The following is a 17,632-nucleotide window of genomic DNA, read 5'->3' on the forward strand; positions in this document are numbered from 1 at the left end:
GCATTTTCTTACTTGGGAAAGAGTTTGTCTCTTGAAAGGAGTCAACATCACCATAAAGATTGCAATTATTCATCTCCTGGGCACTGTGAAATGCCTATGTGTAAGACTTTGGGATCTTCGGTTCTAATGTGTAGAAGCCTCAGGCCTGGCTTGCTAAGGCCAGAGGGGCACAATGCCAAAACATCAAAGATGTGAGACCTTCAGCTGCCTGTGAAGGAAATCATGAGCCACCAGTGACCCTTGCCAACGCTTAGCCAGGATATGATACCTCTGTGATAACTGGCAGCATTGCAGAGAATAAGGGATGCAGAGCTACTGGATGCAGGCTTCCTATGCAAATTGGGGGATGATGCACTGCAGGTAGTGAGCACCAAACCACTTTAAGATGTGGCTTCCCACAGTTAATGGTGCTGGCTTTGCTGTCAACAGCTCTGGCATTGGAGTCAGTTGAGGCCTCTGAATATGTAGGGTTGTTTTTTTGTTTTGTTTTGTTTTCTTTTATCCAATGTAAAAATATATGCAAAAGACAGAAGATTTAAGCTACGAAGAGTTTATCTGGCACAGAGGTACAGACACTGCTGGAAGAGATTTTATCTTTGCACAGCTGCAGTTCTCAACCATTTTATAACTTTGCTCCTCTGCTCAAACTTTGATATTTGCCATTCCAGTTCGAAAGTGATGGAGGAAAACAAAATCTAACCCTGTTACAAAAACTCAAAGAACATTATATTTTGAAGTTGTATTTACACAATTACATCAAATATGCAAATGCTTCTCCACTCACAAATTATTGATTTTGGGAATTTCAGCAATGGATTGAGGGTTTTCTTCCTCTATGCATTCTTATGTGTGCATGGACGCAAAACATTTTTAATTCCTCTGTTTTTTTTTGCCTGGCCGTAAACGTGAAGATGGTTGCAATGATCAACCTGTGTAAGTTTTTAAGTCTAACATATGCCAGCGATGGCTTAGCAAAATTAAAAAAAAGAAAAGAAAAAAAAAAAAAAAAAGAACAACAACAAAGAAAAACAATTGTAGTGAAGTTATTTTTGAATTACCAAAGAGTAAATGGCATCTGGAAACATAAAAGATTATTTTTATTGTTGTCTCGTTAGAACTTCAAAAACAACTGAACAGATGAGAAAGAACAATTTACTAACGGGCTGACATCTCAGACAAGCTCTAATCAGTGGTCACTGCTATACCCATGTGCGCAGGATTGAGAGATCAGACTCCTTAACTGAAATGTTTAACACAAACAAGCCTAATGCCAACAGCACTTGCATTAGTGAAAAATAATTATTCCATAGGTTTTTATTTTAACTCCCCATTCTTTGTAATATCGCTAATTTTCTTTCCTTGCCAGTTTTGTCCTTTTGTAATATGATCAACATCAGGACATTTTCCTTCTGTTTCAAATTATGCTTACAAATGAATAAGCTTGTTAGCTGGAGCTAACAAACTTTTTTTTTTTTTTTTGAGTTGTTTGATCTCTGAACACCCCATTCCTCTTCACATGTGGAATGGGAGAAATGTTGAAGGCAGTGCTTTATTGTTCACTGGTGGTATGGCCTTATTCTCATCCCCTCAGGGCTTGCCTATATTAGGAGAGGAACCTAATATTAGGACAAAATTGGCCAGCCTCAGCCATAAACCTTAAAGGGGAGGGATCTGAGTATCAAGCACAGGGTTTGCTCTCTTGAACTGCTGGGAAAGCTGGGCCCACGTATCACGCAGGAGGTAATCTGGTCACACTGCAGCCCACTTGAAAATTCTGAGGACTTTGGAGGACCACAAACCCCGGGAGAGGCTGCAGGTGCCTGTAGCATTGCTCTGTCCCGTCTCACGAGCCTGCTGCAAACCTGCAGGGCCACAGCATTTCACCACCTGCACAAACTGGCTACCAATGTACAGAGGCATATGAGAGAAAAACTCCTCAGGGTCCCTGCTCAGGGACATTGCAGCAGGGTCTATACTGCTGTTATTCCCTTCGTGTTGCACAGAGAAGGAGATGGCAACGCTTAATTCCCAGAGCTGAGTTTAATTCATGCTGCATGTATTTATGACATACCCATACAATTAAAGCTCTCAGTGAATCCTAAACAAAACTACAGTAGATGTAAATAAATTGTCAGTCTAAGGCTACACATCCTATAATCACACCACTTCCCAGCAAAATAAAAGGAGAGAGAAATGAAACAGTTAAAAGACATTACAGAGAGCATGACAGCATAAAGTATTTATTTTTAGGTGTCTGAGCAGCAGTGGTTATTTGCAGTGAGAATGACCAGATCTAAAATTTAAGACTGCAGGAATTTTGCTATCAAAATCTGTAGAGGGTTCACACTAGAGAAATGATTTGCTTCTCATTCTGCCTGCTATAAAAAATACCTAAACTTGCTGAAATATGTACCTGCAGCTACAGTAAATATTAGAGTGACCTGCCTTACAGTATTCTGTATGTCTCCTGAAAATAACAGCCAGTAAAATCAGAAGCAGTCAAGCAGTCTTCCACTGTCTGGGATATTCTCTGTTATTAGTGATTTGCAATGTTTTTAGAGTTGGCTGATGTCTGATTGCTAAATTCATACGTAGAAGCCTTAAAAAGTAGCTTGATTTTGACAGCTGCTTCAGCTTCCATGACTTTCCAAGTGTATAGGGCTTCAATATGAAGTGTTGTAAGCTTAGGTTTGAAAGTAAACCTTTCATGTACGTATCTGAATAGACATTTACATTAATTTGAACATTCTGACCTGCACTTTCAAAATATCTAGGTCTTTATTTATGACTAGATTCCATTATAATCTAGTTTCCGATTACTTTGTCAGGAATAAACTTTCTACCTTTATCGAATTTCGACTAAATACAATATATTTTTCGACTCATATTTCAGGCTGCTAGTTATTTATTTCAGCGTGTGCTTTGTCTTACTTCACTCCTTCAAAATGGTCACAGTGGCTGCAGGCACAGCTCGGCTGGCAGTAACGAGTATGGATTGCCATTCATAAATGGACCGTGGCTGTGAGGAGAGGGATTCATCAGGAGAAAGCGAGCTGCTCTCAGTAGCAAGAAGCAAACGCATACACGCATAAAGACGTTTTTAAAACGCTTCTTATTTCGGGATCACTCTGATAGTCTGTTGCGTACACACTTTGTGTATTTTTATAATCTGTCATTAAGTATTAAATAAACTTCACCAAAAAAAGCTGTTGCTGGCTGTGAGCAGCACTCCTTTGCTGGGACCAGTAAGCTGACACCTACAGCAGTGTAAGTCAGAAACACATATGGTCTCCTACTGCACCAGATTTCATTCAGGCGCAAACACTTGTGAGAGGGCATGTTGGCAAAACCTCCCCTCCCTGCGCCCTCCTCCTCCCACAGATCTGGCGGTTTCGTTCATCACTTCTTACTGTAAATCTGCCTTGAGATACACAAACAGCTGCAATGGTCCTGTCACACACAGCAGAACGGGCCTTTAAAATGAAAATATTATTTTACTGCCCTGCATTTCTTCACTATGGGGACGAAAGGCTGGCTGCCTGGCAAATTAAATTAAAACTATCTTTTGAATTAAAAAACAAAACAAAACAAAACAAAACAAAACAAACAAAAAAAAATTACTGCCATTTTTTATTTATTTTTCTTAATAAAAATGTTTCTAATGCAAAAACTGACAAAGCTTCAGTGATAACCATCTTTCTTAATGTCTTTATCACATTCCTACAATATTACTTACAGGTGTCTAGGAATATAAACCACTCTGTTGCACAGCTATATTACAGCCATCAGTCTTTTTTTTTTTTTTTTTGTGCTTAAAACAGAGTTGTTTCCATATGTTGCACTCTAGCACTTTAGGATGTCTCTTTCTGAGCTGTATCTAAGTCTTTGTAGATTATGTAAGTGTCATCTGTATTGGAACCAGAATTAATAATGTGATCTAGATGCAAAACTGGATATGTGTAGGAACAACTGACATTGGAGTCATGGTATGCTGCCGGACCGGGAAAAAGCAGCAACTACAAGTTTTGCTTCTTTTTGCCTGTGCAAAAATGCCATGAACTGAAATTCTGCAGAAGCTGGTATATTTGGTTCCCCTTGTAGTGCAGGTGCATTAATTGGCGCTTGCTTCTAAGCCACATCTAAAGAACTATCTTGGCTCATAATGAATAAGCCAAATTATTAAATTTGATAATAGGCTTAAAATATGCATAATGACTAACTCCCACATAGGTGTATGTAAGAGGCCATCGCGTTGTAGCATCAACCCAGATCTTGATACGTAGCACAGAACAAACTATGTAGTCCCATTCCCATGTAAGTGAAGGAAAATTCTGCACGTAGGCTCTTCCAAAGCTGAAGGTGCTCACCTTTGTGCACTGGAGAGGCTCCAGCTTGTGTTTGGGGTGGGAAAGAGGCTGTATCTTGATGAGGTAGAACTGGGTGAAGCATGGTAATGATGCTGAATGAGGACCAGATGACCTTCCCCATTACCTCTCCTGTTATGTGCTGCTGCATGACTTCCCACCTTGGCTCTCCTTCCTTTCACAGATGAAAAACATTGCTAACAATACCTAATACGCTAAAAATACCAAGTGACTAAAGGATTGATTAGGCAGAAATACAACTAATACATGTTTGGAGTGAAGGAAAAGGGAGTGTGATAAAACTTGCTTATAAGGGAGACGAGCTCAAGCTTGTTAGATAAACTGCTAGCAGACAAAGCAGAGCAGTTTGCCTGTGTTAATTGAAAGGCAGTGGGAGAAAAGCTATTGTTGACTTGTTGCAGCTTGCAAGAATTGCACAGAATTGCAATTGCCTGTAATTAGGTTTGCCGGGGGAGGTGGCAAGAAGAGGCAAAAGCCTGGTAGCCGTGGACATGAAAGAACAGACACGTCTCTGGCTACAGCATTGGCCATTTTCTAGATTTCTTCCACTGTCCAGCTGGGATGAGTAAATAGATGGGTTGAGACCAAGGGTGATTCATTTCAGTTTTATGAAGAATTGCTGAAAACTTCTCTCTCATTAACTCCATTATACACAGATGACCTCTTCACCCACTGATACGTAGATGCTCCACTGCTACACTGCAGGTTCTGGAGCTTGTGAGTAATTCTTCCTAGAACCAACTCTGTCACAGAGAAGAACCCAAAGTCATAATTTGCATAATCTGCCTGACATTTGCATAATACTGAATTAACAAATTAGTGTGTTTAAAATTTCATGAAAACACTTCTTCAGTTTCAAAAAAGCAATTATAATAAATGAGTCCATTTCCTTCCAAGAAATGAAGTTTGAAAGAAATTTTACCATTGTTAAAGAAAATCTCTTTTGAAAACATCTGCAACTCATACTTTGTGGCCACTTAAGGGGCGTACATTTCTCATTCACTTCATGCAGCCATGTTTTATGTTAGGTAATACTTTTTTTTTTTTTTTTTTTTTTTAAGAAAACATTTGTCTTAATTTGAAGAGCATGTCTATTTCTTTGTTCTTAACCACGGAACATTTCTCAGACCATTCCAGGCCACTTAATTTCCTGTCAACTTTACCTAGTGGGTTGAATTTCTTTACTAGGTCAAAATAATGGCTTGGTGAGTTCCCAGCTACTCTAGTTGCCACACCAGCTTGTTGAGCCATGTGCTCTGTGTATCTCACCAGGTGATTGGGACAGTCTTCTGGCTTTAGGTCTGCTGAATTTAATTATCATCACTGGACCTTTTCCATGCACAGCTAATATAAAGCAGGAGGGATTTCTTACCCCCCTCCCAGCTAGAAAATGGTTTTCAGTTGCTGTCAATGGTAGCTGTTTGCACAATCTGCTTACCAATTATGTGAAAAATGACTCAAGAGAAGGTTTTCTTCCAACCCCAATGTTTTTACGCCTCTTTTGGAACTCTATTTCAGCACCATCTGTATTTTAATACAGCCCTCAGATCAACAACGTTATTTCCAATAACATTCAGTATTGTCTAGTACTGTGAAAAGATGTTAGTTTATGACTTGGTTTACTGCTTTGAAAATTTGGTGTAAGACACCACCTGAAAGATTAATAAAAACATAAACTAACACATTTAAACTTAGCTGTAGAATTTAGACATGGAAAAGCCCTACTGGACAATCTCACTCTGTTGGTATGAAGTCCTTTACATTCTTCATTTAACTGGTTTTGTAGATTCCCCCCACCCCCCAGGACATAGATTTGACTGGACTGACAGAAGGAATCGTAAGAAACATGTTATCCAGCTAGATTGCAGAAACAATCGTATTTCCTTCTATGGTACAGCTCCATGGAACAGAAAGGCATTCAACATTCTTGTTTGTCACCTTTCCTAGGTTTTCCTATGGGGTCGTGAAGGTTTGTTTAACATCAGATTTTCATGGTGGTCTTGCTATAGTGAAGGATACCTGTCAGAAGCACTAATTTGATGAGTTTCTTCTAAGTTCCTAACAGTTCACGAGCTTTTATTTCTTCCCCTCCCTCTAGATGCTATGCAAAAATGTATTTTAAACACAATTTTCAACATGCCAGCCACGCACGCTGGGATTAGTGACATTTCAAAAAGCCACAGTGAATTCATGGGTTCTTTGCTAATGAACAGGAAATGCAATCAAGCTAAGGCAAGGCTGTTTACCTGGGCCAAGATACCGCTGTGAAGAGATGAAATGACTGTGGAAGTTTATGGCATTTCTGTTTATATTGCAGGTGCAGGGGCTACCTCTGGCATTTCGGCCATTTTCCCGAGCACATCTGGCACAAGTACTTTTTCACCTTACCAGCATGCTCACAAAGGTAAGAAGGCATCCATAAATTTAATGCAGCTGCTCACGGTCTTGAAAATAACATCAACAAAGTGCAACTGAACTGATAATATCTATTGTGAATTTCATTGCCACTCTTTCCAGATTTTTAAAATTGCTATTAAAAACATTTCAGAATAATTTTTTAGTCCTTGGTTAATCAACACTCCTGCTTCAGAAGGATGGACTTAAAATGGTCTTGGACTGTGCGGGGTAATGCCAGCAATGAATTAGCTCATTATGTGCAGCCATACAGACACCACCTTATGCCTCAGCAAAGCCTAGGTTAGACTGGTGAAAATAATTTAATACACAAATATAGTCAGTCTCTCATTGAGCCAACATAAACCGTTCTCCAGTATGATTAGGTTTTTAAAATATTTGAACATCAGAACAGAACACACAGGAGGAAGAACACAGTTACTGAGATACAGACCTGATTTTGTCTGTAAACAAGTTCTTGAGGATTGTTTTCAGAAAAGCTAGTTTTCATGCCTTTTAACATATTTGTCATTTTCTGCATCCTCTCATGACTTTTCAATTCTAATAGCTGTTCACCGTAATTCTGCTTCTACCTTTTCACATACCTTATTTTAAATTCACCCAGCATCCATGCTGTGTTTTAAGTCTGTTAGAAAAAAAAAACACAACACTTATTCCACATGTGCATTGTGTTCTCCTTCTTATTGCAAAGCGTTTGAGGCAGCTATAGTTATCAAGTACTTTTAGTTCTTGTCCCATTTATTTTTTGTTTATTTGTTTGTTTTTCTTTCTTTTTGATGCTGTTTCTGAGAATTCACTTTTTTGAAGGCTGCTACTCCTTACATATAGCTTCCTATATTATTAGCAAATAATACAATTTCATATATCTTTGGATGGTCGTGCAATCAGGTATTTTTTATGAATACTGATAACTATTTCCTGCAGCACAAATGTCACCGTTTTGAAAGCCTATTCATTAGTTTGCATTTGAGAAGTAGCACTTGGTTTTGCAATGACTAACAAGTAACCAGGACTCAGATCAAATAAACGAGTATGTAAAATATAAGTGTAGAGCAGACTAAACTGGTAACTATTCTCTGATCTGAAGAGTTGCTTCTTTACAAAGTATTTCTTTGCTTTTCCAGCAGACCTTTCAGGACAAGGACATCTGGCTACAGCTCTTATAATTGCAATGTCTACTATATTCATAATGGCTATCGCCATTGTCCTCATCATCATGTTTTACATTGTGAAAACAAAACCTTCTGCTCAAGGTAATTTTCAGCATAACAAATTTTAGCAGAAAATGCTATTTTTAGATAGCTTCTAAGAATAATTACTGTTGCATCTTTACATTCTAGCCTGTTGCAAGAGCCACTCCGTAAAAAATGTTGAAGCTCAGGCTAATACACAAGAAGAGAAGAAAGAAGTGCAAGGTATAAGTTGCTTTAATTTTGCTTTTTCTATCCTTTTTCTAACATTGAGCTTAAGTGCAATTAGTGCATTCCTCTTAATTACAATTCCCCCGTTCCTTCTCCATTTACGAAATGATTGTGTATAATAGCTTTTGTACTTCCAGAATGCCACTTCATCCTATGATAGCAGTAGCTAAAGCAGAGACAAAACACCAATTTGGATACTCATTGCCAATTTAAATTTCTGTTGATCTGCAGATAATGTTGTGATATTCTCTGAGAAAGAAGAGTTTGAAAAGCTTACAGCAACTCCAGCTAAGGCTGCTAAAAGGTAAGCAAAAAATAAACATACTTCCATACCTTTGACTGAAGTGGGGAAGGGACATAGTCACCACTCATCCTGGTACAGAGGAATCCGTGTAGAACAAAGCAAATAATCTGCACCAAAATTTCAAGTCTAGTAGACCAAGGAATAATGTGTCAATGGGACAGCCACAGGTAATAGAGTTTCTGGAAAAGGTGATCACAGCCACCATGTGTTAAAACATTACCTTGAGCCGTTCATTAGTACCTGTGACCAGTTTATCAGTTCTCAGGGCTGTCTCCTCTTTTGTGAGGCCCATTAAGGGGATCTGAGTGTCACTTACCCACATAATGCCTCGGTAAGCTCCCCACTCACTTCCAGCCAGGAGGAGCGGAAATAACTTCTCCAGGCCATTAAGGGAACCCCTCTTCTATAGCATCATCTGGGTGGCACCGTGTGATAGTTTTCATCTCCTTGGATCTGCCTGGCAGCCAAACCTGGCTGGATAACACAACTCCAGTTAGGTTAATAGCGTCCCCAGTGGAAAATCCTTCTATGAAGGGATTCTTGTAAGATGAGCATAATTGTGCAGCTTGGTGAGCATTGAACATATATCTTCTGTAGGTGGATGTAGTTACATTTACAGGAATTCAGGGGAAAGGCATTTTTTAAAACTGAAAACATTTTTATTCCATTACTCTTGGATAGCAAAAAGGAAATAATTGGAGTCAAACCACAAGAGGCATCACTAAGATAACCTTATCGTTCATTTTACAGTGAAAACGATGCATCTTCTGAGAATGAACGACTTTTAAGTCGTAGCATGGATAGTGATGAAGAAGCTGCAGTTGACAAGCAAGGGACTCCAGAGAGATGCTTGTTATCTTTAGTGCATTTGGCCAGAGATAAATCTTCTACAAACAATAAATCGACTGGGGTAAGGCTACTTTGAGATTTAAAAATTGACAGTTTTTTCTGTGTTGTTTTTATTGTTGTTATGTTTGATTTTTTTAAGAAAACCATTTACAAACTATCACCACAAAAATGCATTGTAATGAAGACAAGTCTAATTTACAAGTTACAAGAGAGTTTATACACATAATTTTATTACAGTCTCATTTGCATAATGGCATATAATATTCTTTCAATATTTAAGAGAGTGTAAGTGCATATGTGTATATACTGCCCAGTGTTGAAAAGCAGATTGCTACAAGAGTCATAGCTTTGCTTTTTTAGAGAATTATGTTTTATAGTCTGAAGAAACAAAAAACAAACTGCAACTCACCAATATAGCTAATGCTAATATAATTAACCCCAAAGCTACGTTTACTGCAGAAAAATAAAATAATGTAGCAGCACTGCTGGATTCATACTGTAGCACAACATCTGCCTGTCTTAACTCATTAGTATTTCTATGCCATTGAATTTTCAACAACATCCAGTGTTGTGCTTGTTGTCGTGTTTTTTTTTTTACATTTCAAAAATACATATGTGTTTTGAAGGTCATTCCTGTGCTCTGAAGGGCAACATAAATGCACTGTTTTGCTGTAGAAGGCCTTCATTTCTTCCTGCTGAATCTGTATCGCTGAAGGCATTTTATCTTAGACTATTTCAAGGCATCGCTAAGGCACTCCCTCACCCACACAACTATTTAGTTTATATTAAAATGAATGTTTCCTTAAAAATAAAGTGTCTGCTCAGATATTTGTTATGTTTTAGAACTTCAAAAATAATTAAAATTGGCAATAGCTAGGAGAACAATGCATCATTAATATCATCCGTTGTTTTTTTTTAAGAATTAAGTAGTTTTGAAAATACATCTTTTCATGTTTGCATGTTTTACTTTGCTGGGATGCTTCAGCTTAAACTTTCTAAAATAGCTCGTTTTTCAGCTGAGACCAGACACTCAAAGTCTTAATCCAAGAAAGATGTTTTTTCTATTTGCAATCAGTTATGGCTAGCTGAAAATTACTTACTACTCCAAAGCTCATATTTTAAAATTCAGTTGTCTGAGGTCTCTGTATATATCCAACTTTATCACTCTTCTGCATACACTTGCTTGAAATTGGGTAACAGAAGTTGGGTAAGCATGAAATTAGAACTTTTAATAAGAAAATAATCATCTCTAAAGACAATATATAGTAGATACCTTCTCCTGAGTAGTTTAGATAGCTTATAAGGACATCTGAAGCATGAGCTATTTCTCCCAGACCTACTGTCCTAACATGCTGTTAATGGACTGAAGCCTACTGACAAGGCTGAAGACAAAGTTTTCGATGAAAGTGCAGATTGCATCAAGATCCCCCACTCTGTACCTGAGATTTTACAACTAAGCCAGTTGCCAGAAGCTAGAAAAGCAGTAATTTGCTTGAAGCTAGAGATTAAATAACATTTCTAGTACTGGAAAGAGTATTAAGCAGCTACTGGAGAGGGGTGGAGAAAGTTAAAGGCCAGTTCTTTTCCAAGGTTGCTCTTCCCTGGTTAAAACAATAAAAACATAATGGAATGAGCTACAACACAGAGGACCATCAGACCCAAATTTACCTGTTTGCTCCCAGCGTAAGCTTTACAAATTTCCATCTTCTGGCTCAGGCAAAAAGATCACCCTGTGTAACTCTTTTTAGGCTTGGAATTCTTTAACCTCCCCCTTTGCCCTAAAAATGAGGGGAGAATGAAAATAGGTACCTAATCATTATCTTAAGAGGAATTTTAATAAATCCCATGGGGAAAAAAAAATAAAATCTATTAGGTTCTGAAACAGCTAATCCAAGTGTACAGTAGCAGCCAAATGATTAATGTAAATTATATGAAGAATATGTGAAGAACAGCCAGTGTCTGCATTGCATTTCCCTGCAATACAGCATGCTGTGAGACAGGCGTCGGGTGGAGCAGCCAGTTTGCTGTCTCCAGCTGCAAGTCTATTAATCCAAGTAATTGATGTGCCCTGTCCTTTAGAGCCCACATAAAATGAGGAAAATCTTTCAAAAATAAATAAATGAATAAATAAATAAATAAACAAGAGAGAGCTTTCTTCATTCTGTTTTGCAGTGAAAAGCGGTGAATTTGTGGAGATAATACTAGAGTCCTACCAAAATGACAGCTTTTCAGAAAGCTCAGTCCTAATGAGAGCTGGCAGGGAGATGACAATTCCAGTCCTTGAGAACTCATGACATTTTGACATTTGTTTTCAATCCGCATTGAATCCAAGGCCAAACCTTGAGAATATATTTGCTAAGTGAAACCACATCAAAATGTCCATTTTCAGCTTGGAAAATGTCAGGGTTTTCAGTCTGAGTCTCTTTCTTGTCAAAAATGATGGTCAAAAATGACGGCAGCGCCCTGGACCTCAGATTTTCCCTGTCTAAAGTGTCACTGATTTTTTTATCTATCTGTAAAATCCTTCGGATTCACCCAGGCAATACGTCATGGAAGAAAATATATAATTAATCAGTAACGCAGCAAGCAGCTCTATGTCAAGTGACAGAAAAAGAAGATCCCCTCCTCTACAGCCCTCTTACATTATTGGAAGAAGGCAATAGCAGTCTGAATTTAATTCCCCGTGGCCAGTCCTGTCCTGGTTTACCTGGGAATCCCTGCATTAATTGCTTGCATGTGTGGTATTGAATTTGTCCTCATTGTCAGGAGTTGCTTCAGTCTGAAAAAGAAATAAAACACAAAAACATTTAGAGTAGAAAAGTCAATGATCTAAAACAACATAAAAGGACAGAAAGAAAGATCTCTAGCAGCAGAAAGCAAAAGCAGAAATATGTTTACTTTTCACTGAATTGCCGTGTCCTGCTCTATAAGGCTTCAAAAGAGACCCTTCAGGATGTTATGTGATAACCCCTTGAGCCATGAAATTAGGATCTCCCAGCAGTTTTGTACTGCTCTCTGCCAATTGTTTACTCACGTGACTGAAAAAAATAATGCAATAATGCTCTTCTCTTTCAGATTCAAAGTAGAAGGAAAAAGATACTGGATGTGTACGCTAACGTATGCGACGTCGCAGAAGGTGAGTGCACAAAACTTGCACCTATAGTTGCAGCACAGAACTGGATCAGAGCAGTTTGCTGTAAAATAGAAATCCCTCTGTGTTCCTGTGGAAAGGAGAGCTTCATGGAAAGGAAGTGCAAATCTGGAAAAAGACCCTGTGAGCAGATTCGTACTCACCTGCTAGGAAGCATCATGATGCCCCAGTTTCAGAGCTGTCTGGGCTGGGTTTGCACACCACAGCTTCCCTCCAGATGTGTGCATGGTCTTCCTTCCTCTGGAGAGCAGCAAGGGTAGTGCTGGGTTGTGCTTGGACATCGAAGCTGTGGAGAAGCACTCTCACATTCTTCATCTAGAGGAAAGCTGCTTGATTGGTCCCTTTAGTGAGGTGGATAACAGGTATAAATTAGTTCCAGAGGAAAGTGTGATTTGTGGAGGATCAGAACTGCATTTCAGACAAAAGTCTCGACCTACTCTGCTTCTTTAAATGCTGTCCCACTTCTCACAAGTGCAGTTTCCAAGTAGGTCAGTGTTTTAAGTGTCTTCAGCACTTGACTAGCTGTAGTGTTTCGGCAGAAGGGACATGAATTAATTTTCCTGCAGAACAAAGGACAAGACTGCATTTACCTTTTTTTTTTTTTTTTTTTTTTTCCCCACACACTTGATGTGCACATACCTTTGTGAGTTTTCTATGGTTCAGGGAGCTCCATTTCCCACCAAATTGCTGCTGTGGGGTATGAAGCAGGAAAACTACAGAAGCAAAAGACTGTTTTCAGAAAAAAAAAAAAAAGAAAAAGAAAAAAAAAAAAAAAGAAGAAAAAAAAAACACAGTAGCTGATTCTCTCCTCTATTCTGTGACCAGTAGTACATAGAAAAAAAAAAAAGTCCAGGAAAAAATAGTTTTTTCCTCACAGGATGAATGTTAAATCCTCTCTAGAGACTCAGTGATAACAATGACAATTGAACATTTGCAGGGTCCTTTATGCTTGTGAGCATCTGGCATCATTGCTTCACCTCACTCCTCACATTCCTACAAGGGCAACTTTCAATTACAGCGATGTTACAGCAGCTGCTGCTGACAGACTCAGGGAAGGGTCAGAGCTGTCTCTCGAGCTCAGACACTATGCTGGACGTGCAGAGGTGTGTTTAATGGAGCTGCTCACTAGGGATATGTTTCCAATATACTTCTAATAGCAAGTAAATCGTTGCAGGAAGGGGTAGTACCATAGGAACACATAAAACCCATCCAGTATTTCTTTTTCATCCTACTTTTTACCTCAGTTATTCCATGAATATTGTACCCTACCGTTGCCAGGTAAGATATGGCAATAACTTTGAAGCTAGACATATCTATCAGGGACTCTCACTTAAAGATTTTAGCCGTGCTTATTGCTATCTGCACACACCACAGCATTTTAATAAATGCCTTGAATGGCCAAGACTTGCTCACAGAGCCATCTGACCGTAAACACCTCCCTTTGCAGGTCTGAGCCCCACGGAGCTGCCATTTGACTGCCTGGAGAAGACGAGCCGCATGCTCAGCTCAACCTACAACACAGAGAAAGCCATAGTGAAAACGTGGCGCCACCTCGCCGAGAGCTTTGGACTGAAGCGAGACGAAATAGGTGGCATGACAGACGGCATGCAGCTTTTCGATCGCATCAGCACAGCAGGCTACAGCATCCCAGAACTGCTAACCAAACTGGTGCAAATCGAGCGGCTGGATGCTGTCGAGTCCTTGTGTGCAGATATCCTGGAGTGGGCGCAAGCAATGCCTGCTCCTGAACCAGCAGTGACGTCCTGACGTGCCTGTGCTCCCACATCGCCTGCCAGAGCAATGATTCCAGCCAGCAGCACGCCAAAGACTTTGGACAAGAGACCCGTGGCGTTTCTTCTGTGTAATCACTCCCCATACTGATGGGAAGCTTTTCTCTTGTACTTCTAAAAAAGTGAAGTTACACGTCTACCAAAATGAGAGCAGAAATCTCCTGAGAAGCTTGGTATGAAGCATGTCATTAAACAAAATGATTAAGTTAAACAGTTACTTGCAATAAGTGGACAGAAAAGGATCCATTTTTCAGTCTATGTTTGAGTATATGTGCAGATAACCCTGTCACTACCCTTCCCACCTGGCTTTCAAGCCACTGAATTGCTATCTGAAGATACTCCTATCTCTTAGGGCTTTGTTCAACCGTTTAATTGTTGCAGTCAACAGCACCACTGCTACAGTATCAATTAATACACATTAGGCACCTACATTTCTATCAGCTCTAATGCATTTAATATGTAACCAGTTTCATTTTCTGTATTTCCTATGGATTTGTTGAATCTAGAAGCACGTGCATAGGCGTATATACACAATCTCCAGATAAAATAATTATACTATATGAAAAAAGCCCCAACATAATTTACAGATGGAAGTGCTTCAAAACGCTGTATATAATGCATGTAAATGCACTCTTGGTCCATACTGACATTTCAAAAATGGTAAATTCAAACTGCAAGTTCACTTAGGGCAAGATGGTTAGCAAGAAGGGATTAAAGTTGGCAGCCACTAAGGAGTGGAGAGGAGAGCAACAAGATTTTCTTTTCCTTGCTGTTACCAAAAAAAACAGCTTGTCCACTACTACGACAACAATTTTTTCCAGTAGTGACATCTATATATCAAATAATGTTTCAAGCAGAGGAATTTCAGACAACAGCAAACAGACAACGCTTGACACTGAGAGCAAATAGAGTAGATTTCTTTGGACAGCTGAAATGTACAGGAACACGTGTTTTTGAAATGCTGTACTGTAGTCCTCACAAATGAAAACTCACTCCTCTGGAAGGTAAGGCACTATCATGAGTTTGTGTGCAACAAAATCTTCTCTTAGTTTTGTCCCAGTAGCTACTTCAATTTTGCTGGTTACAAGTTCTGTAAGACTTGTACAGACCACACGGCAGGAGCTGTTACCAAATGTATATGCTTAATTTATAGCTAAAAGGAGCATTGACAGGTTTCAACAAGTGTCGCCACTGAATTAAAAGAACTGGCACTTGCAAAGCTATACTATTTAAATTCCAAGCTGCTTGGCTGAACAAAATGTTATAAAAAATTATTAACTATAACCCTGAAGTTAACAACCAGTATTCCATCACTTAATAACTAGATATTATCTATGATAGTAATGGTAATTGTGCTGAACATTTAGGATCCCACTTTGACATCTGTATTTGCCGATCTTTTCAGCACTTGATCTGTATCATAGAGGAAGTACGTACTGCAACACAAAACCTATCCTTCTCGCTGTTCTTTCACCACCTCTTTGGTATCATAACTCATTCTTCATTAATTTGCATATGCCAAATTTGATGAGAATTTTGATTTTAAAGGAAGAAGAAAGCTGCATTTATTTGAATATTTAACTAGCTAACTGATGTTTAATTTATGGGTCTAATTCTTTCTATCTTGAAATCAATGACAAATTCGTACAGACATCAACAGGCTTCAGAAAGATTTCTAGATTTGCTGACAACTCTGCAAACTTCAAGATTTTCAAGACCTTGAGTTTGCAGATTAGGTCTGTTACTACTAAAATAAAGGGAAAAAAGAAAATGGGAAGATTCGATTTCTCTTGTGCCAGTGTGTAACAACAGTGTTAGTCAAGGGACTGTCTCCTATACTTCACGTTTCATTTAATAGTACACACCATTTGTATGCTTAAAAGATGACACAGGAATCCGTGTTTCTATGCTTATTGGGCCTTGAAAAATCTAGGGTCTTGAAATCATTGGTGCCAATGTGAACACAGACTATTTAACATTATTTTATTTAGTATACAGTATTTTTATTGTTACACAAAAGATGTACAGGAATGAAAAAATCTTGTAGATCTTGCCAAAGCTTACTTTCTAATAATTTTGTTTAATGCTGTATATATAACTTATTATATTGTAAAATATGAACATAAAATATGCTAATAAAAGAAAGAGGTCAAACGCAGTTGTACTATCTTTTTTTACTATTATTATTTCATGTATTGTCTTATAAACGTGTAATTAAAAAGTTAGCCAGGGGCGAGCAGGCACATTCCTGTGGTATGGGAGCGGCAAGGTAACATACATGAAGGAATCTTTGTGCTCCCATAGCATATTGCCTGTCTGCCTCACGCTTTGGAAACTTTCAAAGCAGAAACCATTCTTCCTTTCACAATTGAGTTTTGATTCGATATTTCACCTCCCAGCTACTATAAAAATGCCCAACTCCTTAGAGAAACTATTTGAAAGTTATTATTTATGTCCTGAGAGGTGGTGCAGACTGTGAGACCAGCGAGTAATCTCACAACAGCAACACTCTCTCAACGGCATTTTCATTTTGTGTTCCTAATCCAGCGGTACTACACGGCATTATCAAAGACGTTATTTGGAAGCTTTCGCTGTGTGATAGAAGAATTATATTCATCCGAGCCTGTGCTGCGCTGTGCAGACCGCAACATCTCCAGAAGACAGCACCAAACTGCATTTCCCCCAGGAGCTGGGGACTAAGCTAAGGCTTTCGAAGTATTTCATACAGATTAAACATTTGCTAAAAGGAATAAATGCTGTCCTGCTTAAAAAACAATTTGGGATATTGTTTGTTCAGATTCGTTTCTGTTTTCAGCATGATGAACACATTCTTGTTCTGTCAACAATTAAAGGAGAGAAAGGCTCCAGAAAGTGCAACAAAGGCTTAGAGCTTGCCAGCTGGTTGGGAAGATAGGATGTTTGGAGTTTCACTTTGCTGTCTTTTCACTCCCTGCACTATGTAAGCAGGAGTTAACGTAGCGTGAAGGCACACTGCAACAGGTGCTGCTCTATCAAAACACATCGATGTCTGAAGGGCTCCACTGTTCTTTGCTTTAACATGCTTATGGACAATGATCCAAAGGAAAAGCTTCAGCTTCTTAGGTTTAACTTGACAAAGCACAAGATCAAATCTGAGTAAAATCCCCACGTCCTTCCATTGTGCAAAATAATGAAACAAAAGAAGAAAACCAAATCCAAACCACAAGAGCTCCAGCGGGATGTCATCTTTGTTTCAATTTTTCCATTTTGCTTCATTTTTTCCTTCCTGTGTGGCACTTCCAGCTCACTGGGATATACCTGTGCAAATGCAGGTGTCT

The 17,632-nt window shown here is 38.8% G+C and overlaps 1 protein-coding gene across 2 annotated transcripts in view; it reads left to right on the forward strand.

Annotated features, from left to right (window-relative positions):
- Positions 1 to 14,292, forward strand: part of EDAR (ectodysplasin A receptor) — a gene marked incomplete at both ends in the record, with an annotated part of 58,421 nt that extends 44,129 nt beyond the window's left edge. Inside the window, 7 exons of one of the 2 annotated variants that reach the window (XM_084306426.1) lie at positions 6,703 to 6,789; positions 7,925 to 8,053; positions 8,141 to 8,215; positions 8,453 to 8,525; positions 9,276 to 9,435; positions 12,450 to 12,510; positions 13,973 to 14,292. In XM_084306426.1, the coding sequence (XP_084162552.1) occupies positions 6,703 to 6,789; positions 7,925 to 8,053; positions 8,141 to 8,215; positions 8,453 to 8,525; positions 9,276 to 9,435; positions 12,450 to 12,510; positions 13,973 to 14,292 (905 nt within the window). The remainder of the gene's footprint in view (positions 1 to 6,702; positions 6,790 to 7,924; positions 8,054 to 8,140; positions 8,216 to 8,452; positions 8,526 to 9,275; positions 9,436 to 12,449; positions 12,511 to 13,972) is intronic. The other variant, XM_084306427.1, reaches the window with a different exon arrangement.
- Between the last annotated feature and the right edge of the window lie 3,340 nt (positions 14,293 to 17,632).

The sequence above is a fragment of the Netta rufina genome (genome assembly GCF_964035555.1).
Source record: "Netta rufina genome assembly, chromosome: 1".
NCBI classification, from domain to species: Eukaryota; Metazoa; Chordata; class Aves; order Anseriformes; family Anatidae; genus Netta; species Netta rufina.